Source organism: Oreochromis niloticus, linkage group LG3 (assembly GCF_001858045.2).
Source record: "Oreochromis niloticus isolate F11D_XX linkage group LG3, O_niloticus_UMD_NMBU, whole genome shotgun sequence".
Lineage (NCBI taxonomy): Eukaryota > Metazoa > Chordata > Actinopteri > Cichliformes > Cichlidae > Oreochromis > Oreochromis niloticus.
The window spans coordinates 70,144,988-70,155,148 of record NC_031967.2 but is presented as its reverse complement, the minus strand read 5'-3'; the positions used below and the strand labels follow the sequence as shown (position 1 = coordinate 70,155,148).

General features: G+C 39.6%; 1 protein-coding gene across 2 annotated transcripts; it reads left to right on the top strand.

Annotated features, from left to right (window-relative positions):
- The first annotated feature begins 273 nt into the window (after positions 1–273).
- Positions 274–6,939, top strand: LOC100704735 (selection and upkeep of intraepithelial T-cells protein 7-like). 2 transcript variants are annotated; one of them, XM_025905342.1, is made up of 3 exons: positions 274–541; positions 2,161–2,502; positions 6,591–6,939. In XM_025905342.1, the coding sequence occupies exons 1-3, from the start codon at positions 484–486 to the stop codon at positions 6,653–6,655; spliced, it is 465 nt and encodes a 154-aa protein (XP_025761127.1). In that variant the 5' UTR covers positions 274–483; the 3' UTR covers positions 6,656–6,939. The 2 variants fall into 2 exon arrangements, with proteins under 2 accessions (XP_025761127.1, XP_003457359.1); XM_003457311.3 differs by lacking the exon at positions 6,591–6,939 and adding an exon at positions 2,741–3,371.
- Positions 6,940–10,161: the final 3,222 nt, after the last annotated feature.

The window sequence follows — 10,161 nt, the reverse complement described above, 5'->3', positions numbered from 1 at the left end:
TGAAAGGACGCTTTAGATTGTTGCAAGTATGTATTGAGCAATAAACTTTACTATGTTTCGAGAAGAGCGCTAAATAACTATGGCCTACTGCTGATTAGTAAAATCTAAATTATAAACAACCCCACGTGTCTTTCGTGTCACATTGGCTAGGAGGACTTTACAATGAGTGTGTAGGAGGCTGCGCTCCTCGCTCTAATGTTGCGTTCACTTTACCTCGGAAATAAGATGCACAGCAAGTTCCTGTAAGCAGTGCACTGCTTTTGCGTACGCGCAGTAGGCTGATGGATTTGATGGCTGATGAAAGTTGCGATTCGGTACTTTAAAAACATACCTCAAATTCGCATCGTATGCGGCGGAATTGTTTGTTCTCATGGTCAAAAATGTAATTACCTAATTAATCAGGTGTTATACTCAGTTTCAGTCATTTACAGCATCCTGTGAGATTTATAATGATATAAGTGTCGGAGCAGCACTAACAAGGAAATGTCTGCATCTCTCTGCTGTTTGCTGTCTATCGGGCTCCTCGTGATTGTTTCTGCAGGTGAGATTCAAATGTTAAAAACTAAACTGTTTCCATCTGAGGTAGAGAAAAGTAATGGATATCACTGTGTACATCTTTAAGGAGTAAATATTAGTTGTCACTGACATGTCATTAATTTGACTGTTGATTTTGCTGCATTTAGTTTTAGTTTCTTTTATTTTTCTCTATCTCAGCTTTTCAGCTCCATTTGGGAAAAAAAAAAAAACTAATTAAAAAGAAAACTCCACTATTTGGTCTCACAAGTGAAGAAGGTCCTCCCCTCAGTCCCCAGAGTCTTAAAGCCTTATCAGTAACACCTTATCTCTTACGCCTCGCCTCCAATCAGTGTTCATTATTATGTTGTCCATAATCTGAGACAACAAAAATATGAGTAAAACATTGTGTAAATATTTCACAACTTTATACTTCATACTAAAATTAATTTTGAAATATAAATAAAAAATATAATAAATTATAATAATAATAATAATGATAGAAATACCAATAATAATAAATACAATATAAATAAACATCATATTGATGTATGCTAACAAGTTGACTACCAGTGTTCTAATTTGTGCCCTCCACTCATCAGGCTGTTCTGCTAGCTAAATAATGTTAAACACAGTTATACAGGCCATTTGCAATGTAACTGTGGGGAAATGAAGGTTGTGAATTTGAATATATGTGGTACAGTTGGTCATTGGGCCACTCTAGCTTGTGCTGTTGTTGGTCCTTCTGTGAGCTGCAGATGAAGGCAAACTTATAACATACAAATAGCTGAAGTGAAATCGGTGTTTAAAACTATGAAGTTTGTCCCATTCTCTGTGAAATCTGTTCTCTCACCTTTCTCTGTTTGGACCCATTTTTTAAACAATCAGTATTTACCCACACAGTGTCATCCACATCAATCACTTTGCAGTTGGGTGCCAAATCTGTAGTTTGAAGTTAATCAGGCTCTAGGTGACCCGCAGTCAGAAAGTTTTGCTGTGAAAGGGGTCTCTGAAAAAATGATTTGCGTAGTTAGTTGGCTTTGAAACTGATTATGCAGAACTGAGAGAGAAGAGCAGCTGCCGTCCTGTCTGAAAACAACAGCTTCCACATGACTGTCACTCACCGCATGATTCACAGGTAGAGCCTGCGGTCCACAATGTAACAAAACTCACTTTCACATACTTCTGAGAGTCCAAGCGATTGCTGTTGATCTGAGAGAAGCAGGAGGTAGGGTCACTTCCTCTCCTGTGTGGAGATTTGCAGATGTGGACAAACACAAGAACGAACTGTATGATGCTGCACAAGAAAACAGAAAAGGTTGCTACCAAAGCTTAGAGAAGTATTGTTTTTTATGACAACATTTTGCACGTTTTGTTTGTTTTTTTCATCCACAATGTTGAAGTCACAGTGCTAACAGAAAGGAATGTTAAAATAGTTTGTAATTTTTCTATAAATATCATACTGACAGCAAGAATAAATCAAAACTACGCTAAGACTTCCTGAATTATTATGTCTCTCGTTATTGGTTGTATTTATTTTGTTTCAAAAATTACCCTGTGAGCGTGCGTTTGTGTTTGTACTCGTCACAGTCAGAGCACACTGAACAGGTGTACCTTTAACTCTGTGTTGTTTCCTCTTTCTTCCAGACCAGAAATCCGTCACAGCTGAGTCTGGACAGAACGTCACTCTGATATGTCGAGCTCCAAACAACAAAAAGATCATAACTGTAGAGTGGCAAAGACCTGATCTACATCCAAAATATGTCCTTTTATTTCGGAATAGACACATTGATCCAGAAAACCAGCATCCATCTTTTGTGAACCGGGTGGATCTGCAGGACAAACAGATGAAGGACGGAGACGTGTCTTTGATTCTGAAGAATGTGACGAGTGTTGACACTGGAACATACGAGTGTCGTGTCTTCCTGGAAGAAACACGCTCCTTGCAGTCGATAACAAACATCAACCTTCATGTTGTTGTTCCTCCAGGTGAGTGAGTAGAGTTGAGTGTGTGTGTGATCAGAGGTGAAGCTGCTTCCTGGTTGTTGATGTTTGTTTCTAAAGATGTTGTTGATGAGACTTTGTAGAAAGCAGCTGGTCTGAGTGATGTGATCAGAGTGCAGTAGATAATGTCTGACAGCAGTTTGAAGAGGAAATGGATTCTGTTCTGTTCTTCACTCATCACCTACCTGACAGCTGACACCTCACACCTGTTTCTCACCTGCAGGTCAGACAGGAGGAGCTGTTGGACTGAAAGTCGACCTAGCAGTTTTAGGTCTGCTTTTTGGTGTTGCTTTTGAATTTTAGAGAATGACAGAGACAGGTTTGAGACCTCTCAGAACTTTTTCCACTTGAACTTTGCTCATGAATTGATGATGAACACCAAACACGCCCAGAGTTTGGTTTGATTTTACATTTCTTTCATTATTATCAAACCTGTTCAGACTGTGTTAATGTGTCTCCGTGCTGCAGAGTCTCTATCAGAGACTCTGTGAACTACAGTGTTTCTTCATCTACACTGTTTTCATGGACTTTCTTTACAATAAGAAAAAAAATGTTTGTAATAGCTTCATGAATTCTGTGTATTGAATGATACAGTATTAGGAAAATGACTTTGTATTAGCTTGTAGGGCATCGGTTCATGAGCGTCTGCACTGTTGTTGTCTTAATAATGTTCTTTATACAACCCGAATTCCAAAAAACTTGAGACATTTAATAATTTTGAACAACATGAAAACTAAAAAAAACTTTCAATACAGCCAATATTTTATTCGCAACAGAACATGAATAAGATAACAAACGTTTAACATGAGAGATTTTTTAAGATTTAATGCACAAAATGAGCTCATTTCTAACTTGATGACCACTACAGGCTGCAAAAATAAATTAAAAAAAATTGTTTCAGTCATTTTTGGCTTCCAAACCCCAAAAGGTTCAAAACAATTTTGTCGTGTCCTGCGGGCCAAAGCACATTTGAAATGGACTGTTTTAAAGTGGGAAAGAGTCCTGTGGTTAGAGGAGTCCAAATTTGACATCCTTGTTGGTAATCAGGAACAACGGAAGATCTGGGATAAAGAGGAGGAGAACTTCCATCGTGTTATCATCGTGAACTTCCATCATATCTCTGATGATATGGAGATGCATATGTGTACATGGTATTGGCAGCTTGCACGTTTTGGAAGGAACTATGAATGTTTAGAGCAACATATGTCATCCAGATGACGTCTATTTCAGGGTCCTTAGACCAGGAAATCGGGAACCTTAAGCGGTTCCTGATTTATGAACCGCTTATGTAACATGAGATTAGAAGGTGGTGTGTACAGAGGGAAGCTAAGATTAAATATAACACAGGATTAGTCACTCACTTGTACGTCCTTAACACAGACATTAGTTATATCTAAGCTAAGAGAAAACACAAGGTCCAAGGTGTGGCCTTTAAGACAGCGTTTCCGCTCAAAGAAAACGCAGTGTTTTGAAAACGCTCTTGAAAACACATTCATTTGAAAACGGTGCTTTCATGTCACAGTGTGGACAGCGAAACTGGAGACTTTTGAAAACGATGAAACATTTTAGTCACATGATGCAGTCATGTGACCAATAAAACAAAGACAGTGGAGGGCATTATGCAGCAGTTGTTTTGTTTAGTCTCAATTTTGACAGCCCTGTTAAGCTTAATATTAGTTCGCATATGCTCCAGATAGCTTTTCTGCATCTCTCTGCTGTTTCCTGAAAGTCGGTCTCCTCGTGTTCGTCTCTGCAGGTGAAATTCAAACCAAACTGTGTTTTCCTCTGAGGTAGAAAGTAAGGCTGAAAGTAAAGAACATCACTGTGGTCTTAAATTCATTCTGTCTGACAGTCGTACACAGTTGGCAAACAGTTGGAATTCGGTGAACGAATCTAAGGGTCATTACTTAAATGCAAATTCATCTCTGCCACATGTGATGCAACCCAACACTGACCACAAGCACCACAGCCACTGTGCAGCAGTCCAACATAGAGCTTTATTGTGGTTTCATCACATTGATGCAAAGTAACCTGTACAAAACTGCCAAGTATTTTCATACAAAATTTGAATAACACAAAGTCTTCTTTTGGGCTCCACCCTCCAAACTGCCAAAAGTCAGATTAACTCGAGGGAATAGAATTCAGTTTAGAGAGCAAGACTGGCTGCTAGAGCAGGCTTTGAAATCAGAAAATGAAATCTGATATGAGGCAATTTGAAATTACAGTGAAGGAGAAGGGTTAAACATACAGTATAATGTATTATCCTGTAAATCTATCTGACAACAAGTATGTGCGAAATACTGATTGGTTGATGGGCTGGAATAGGGAAGTGAGTGAGGGTAGAGTTCATGTGGAATAAGCATGGATGTGCTACTCTGCTGGACCATAAATCCCTAAATAAATCTTGAAGGAGAAAGTGGCAATGACCTCTACCTCTTTGAGGATGCCAATGTTCATATTTTGGACAGAAAAGATTGACTTTTTTGAAATATGGGGTAAAGAGGCTCTCTGTGTCCACTGTGAATCACCATCTTAGAACAGTGGGTGGCTTACAACGGCAACTGTCTCCGGCCTACAGTGCAATTTTAAGGTCCCTTTCCAAGCGCCTCAAATCTGGCCCACATCTTGTCTCAGGTGATATTAGTAGGTCAGATGTTAAACATTTTTATTTCTAAATTTTATACTACTGTCATTTTCAAAATGAAAATAAACATAATTAAAGAAGAATATCCAGTAGTAACTAGTAGTTATAGACTGTAACTACCAGCTCCTACATTCTTTGTCAGGCTTCTCTGCTAGCTAAGCTAACTAATATTAATCATCAAAATAAACAAAAAAAAGAGGCATTGTTGGCAGATGCAACGCAACTCAAGTGTATCTCAACGGCTAAAGCTAGACTGGCTGCATGTAGTGATTTAGGCCATAGTGATAGATTTATTTTTGTCATCAGCTTCACTCACCACTTTTTCCCCCATTTTACTCTTTTTTTTCCCTCCTTTAGTTTGTGACTACCAGAATAATGATTCCTCTTTACCGAAAGACATTTTTTGTTGTTATTCAGTTTATTTAAACACAGTCATAAAGGTCATTGCAATGAAACTGAGTGGAGTCAGTCTTCATTTCCCCATCAATGAGGAAATGAAGGTTCAGCAGCAGTATACATGTAGTACAGTTGGTCTGTGGGCCAGTCTTACTTGTGCTGTTGTTGATCTTTCAGCGAGCTGTGGAAAAAGGTGAGGCTATAACATATAAAGTGCTGAAGTGAAACAGAGTGTTACAAACAGTCTACTGTCTCACCCTTCCCTGTTTGGACCCACTTTTCAACCAGTCACCATTCGCACAGTGTTATCCACATCAGAAAAACCCTTTTCTGTAGCCTCATCATAGGCAAATCCCACAGTCAATGATGTGATAAATTAAGCACAAAAAAATGAGGTCTCTCACTGATGTAATTTGCCACAGCTTTAGTTTCAAGTTAGTCAGGCTTTGGGTCTCCTGCTACTGCCCTGGAGTGCCAAACAGTTCTCTGCCTTGTTTCATGGCAATTGGTGTCTGAGAAATCCTGGAGTCAGAAAGCCTTGCAGTGAAGGGATTTCTGAAAAACAAAAAATGATGGGCATGGTTTAGTGGCTTTGTAACCAATACACAGAACTGAGAGAGAAGAGCAGCCGCCCTCCTCTCTGAAAACAACACTGCATCATTTACAGTTAAAACCTCGGGTCAGCGATGCTTTAGAAGATCTAACAAATATGTCACTTTTATATATTTATTTCTCTCGGACTCCAAACATTTGCTATTGATCTCAGAAAAGTAGGAAGCAGGGTCACATACCCCCCATGAGTTGAGATTTGCAGAAGTGGACAAACATGAACTAAACTTAATCTTCAATACATATTTTATTTTAATCTAACTTACAATCAGTGAAATCTGTTGAAAATTAAAAAGTAAATTATTTAAGAAATTACGTATTCTCCATTGTTGTTACAGGATGGATTCAAATCTTTTCCATATTACTGAAAATTCTACAAAGTATTTAACCCACCCTCTCGGCTCTGTGTCTTTTCCTCTTTCAGACCAGAAAACCCATCACAGCTCAGTCTGGACACAATATCACTCCGACATGTCGAGCTCTGAATAATGACCCCATCAAATGATCCCATTCTAGAATGGAGCAGAGCTGATGTATCACAATAAGCATTTTGGTCCAGACGACCAGCATCCATCTTTTAAGAACCGGGTGGATCTGCAGGACAGACAGATGAAGGATGGAGACGTGTCTTTGATTCTGAAGGATGTGACGACTGCTGATAGTGGATAGTGTTATGTTGTTCGGAGAGTCGGAGAACCTATGAGCCCCATCAGCATCATCTCCCTTCATGTTGTTGTTCCTCCAGGTGAGTGCGTAGAGTTGAGTGTGTGTGTGATCAGAGGTGAAGCTGCTTCCTGGTTGTTGATGTTTGTTTCTAAAGATGTTGTTGATGAGACTTTGTAGAAAGCAGCTGGTCTGAGTGATGTGATCAGAGTGCAGTAGATAATGTCTGACAGCAGTTTGAAGAGGAAATGGATTCTGTTCTGTTCTTCACTCATCACCTACCTGACAGCTGACACCTCACACCTGTTTCTCACCTGCAGGTCGACCAGATGGAGACACAGAGGATGAAAGGAAGAACAATGGATCTGTTGGTCTGCCAGTTTCTGCCGTGCTTCTTGTTGCTGCTCTTGTTGTTGTTGTTTTGATCTAAAGGAAACATAAGAGTTAAAACAGAGTCAGATTTCATACCAGCCTTCTAGTGATTTGTGGCAGATTTGAGATCAGTTCAACATGCAGAATGACAGATGAAAGAACGGCAGAAACAGCTGACAATAACAATAAATCAGCGTTAACTACTTCAGTGTTTTTGTGCAAGACAAACATTTAATCAAAGATCAGTGCATTCTACCATCTGGGCCCTGTTTCAGAAAGCCGGTTTAGAAAACTCAGAGTTAAAAATGATACTCAGGGTTGAGTAACCCCGAACTGTCCAACTCAGAATATTCGGTTTCAGAAAGGCTGATAACAATTAGTTCAATCAACCCGGAGTTGCTTTAACCCCAAGTTAAGCGCGCGCATAAAGCCCTGATTAGTGGAGCACAGATTAAGCGAGTCACCATGGAGACGGAGGGAAAGAAGGCGCGGTCAATGTATTTTACAGCGCTTGAGGCTGAAATTCTGATGGCAGCATATGCCGATAACATGCAAATTTTGCGGAAAAAAGTAACACAGCCTCAGCTGCAAAAGAAAGGGAGCATGCATGGCAAAACATAGCTGACAGAGTCAATGCGTGAGTGTTAATTTAAACATTTATCTAGGGATTCCACCCATTTAACACGTTATTTTATTATATTTCATTTTATTTTTTATTTGATACATTTTATTTTGTGATGTGATGTGAGCGCAGGTGCAACCCAACAGGCACCACAAACGTTCCTGGCGGCAAGTAAAAATGAAATATAAAAACATAGTCCAAACAGGTAAGGTGTAATTGTATTATGAGCCATAGTGCTTGGTCTGTTTGTCCTGTGTAAATCAATTGCAGTTAGAGGCTACATTCATTTTCTTTCTGTAAGCACTTATTGAAATTATCTGAGCACATTACAAGTACATATTTGCTTACTCGGTATGCTCAAATGTGACCCGTTATAGCCAACAGAAAAAAGCGGAGGCCCGAAAAACAGGTGGGGGTCCTCCACCACCACCACTCACAGAGGCGGAGCAGTTGGCCTATACTGTACTCCATTACTATAATGAAATAATTTGTTAGTTTGAAATGCTACAGGGAACTTTGTACCTGTACATTAATGCTGTGGAAAGACTTCCTGTTCACATAGTCTCCTTCATTTACTGAAGGAGCAATGATTGGAATGTGAGTGCCATCTATACAGCCAATCACGCCTGGGAACCCTGAAAATAAATGTAAAATCTAAGTAGTAGTTCAAGTATCACCACATCATGAATTAGGTTTTGTTCATCCTGATACCTGCAATTTTGTGGAATCCCTCTTTGATAAATCTTGTGGGTCTATGACCGGGGAACACCACAAACGAGTACAGGAGACGTTTCAGTGCAACTGTCACATTCCTGACTGCCCGACAGACGGTAGCCTTGGAAACGTGCTCAGCGTCACCAATATTATACAGAAAGCTCCCGTTTGCCAAAAAACGAAGTGCAATACAAATAATATGTACAGAACTGAGAGAATGTCCGTGATGTGTCACATGAGCAATATAAGGCCTGAGGATGTTATTCAAATAAATTATAGATTGTGCTGAAAAACGGTAACGTTCACACAGAAAATCATCAGGAAATGATAAAATGTCCAAACGCGCTCTAATCACTCTCTCCCGGCGGAGAGCTCTGCGGAAAATTTGGGCTTCAACATCTACTGGCTCTTCAAGGAAGGGGCACGCCATGTCTGACACTTCCTACAGTCAGGTTTCCGACAAAGAGGCGGAGAAGGTCAGGGTTAGTTGAAGTAAACCTGCTAGGGGGCAGGTTAGCTTTACGGAGTGTGTCGTCATAGTAACTCACTCAGAATTAATCTGAACTTGCTTTGTGAAACCGAAAACCCAGAGTTTTCGTTAACTCAGGGTATACTTACTCAGAGTTTGCACTAAACCGGCTTTCTGAAACAGGGCCCTGAAGACCAACACTGTGATCACACTTGAACAGACAGATGGCCATGTTAGTCATAAAAAGGTTCATTATAATCCAACATTAAGACAGTAAAGACAAATCACACAGAGATCCTGTGCAGCTTGAATAATAATCAGAAAAAATAAAGATGACTGACAGTAGATTATTATCACTTGTAACAGTGAATAAATGTTAAATATCAATAGACTAGTCTAAAACAGCTACACTGAAATAGTCTGATAACTGATAATTTTCTACCTGCTGCATTTCTTTTTTATTATTATCTTTAAATTGATGATGCCGTTGTTGGAGGTGAGATCAGCTGAGCTGGCAGGGGTGTAGTGACATCAGCAGTTTGGTGACCTTCTTCGAAGGTCAAAAGGGTGGAAAATATATCATAAAGCAGTATTTTAACAAGGGCCATATTAATCCAGCTGCTAATAAAATGTGCTAGATCATAGGGTATTACCAGAAATGTTTTGCTAGTAATGGCGTATGTGCCTGCCCAGTGACAGTCAGAGCAAGATGTAGGAAAATACATTTTCTAGCGCTTATTTGCTGTGTGTTTTGTTTTATGTATTTAATAACAGGCCAGTATATTAAAGGTCACCTTTGAGTTATAGACTGTGTCATAGGTCACTGGATTGTTTAGCAAGACTGAAAAATGTGCAGAACAGGAAGCTTTGTGCAGAGTTGCAGAGGATATTGCCTATTTTTATGCTGCTAAAAAAGAACAACAGGAAACAGCGGGGTGAGAGACTGCAAAGATAGATCTCTAAGTACTTGTAAAGATCACCAAAAAAGGAATCATATCAAGCTGTCACTAACTAATGCACTAACTAACTGATGCATGTTATGTTATCTGCCTATGCATGAAGGGGCGTTAACCCTGATATATAAAACTGTGTATCAAAGTGCTTCCTCTTTGAGATCGACATGGAGGATGGCACTGTGTACATCTCCACATGCAT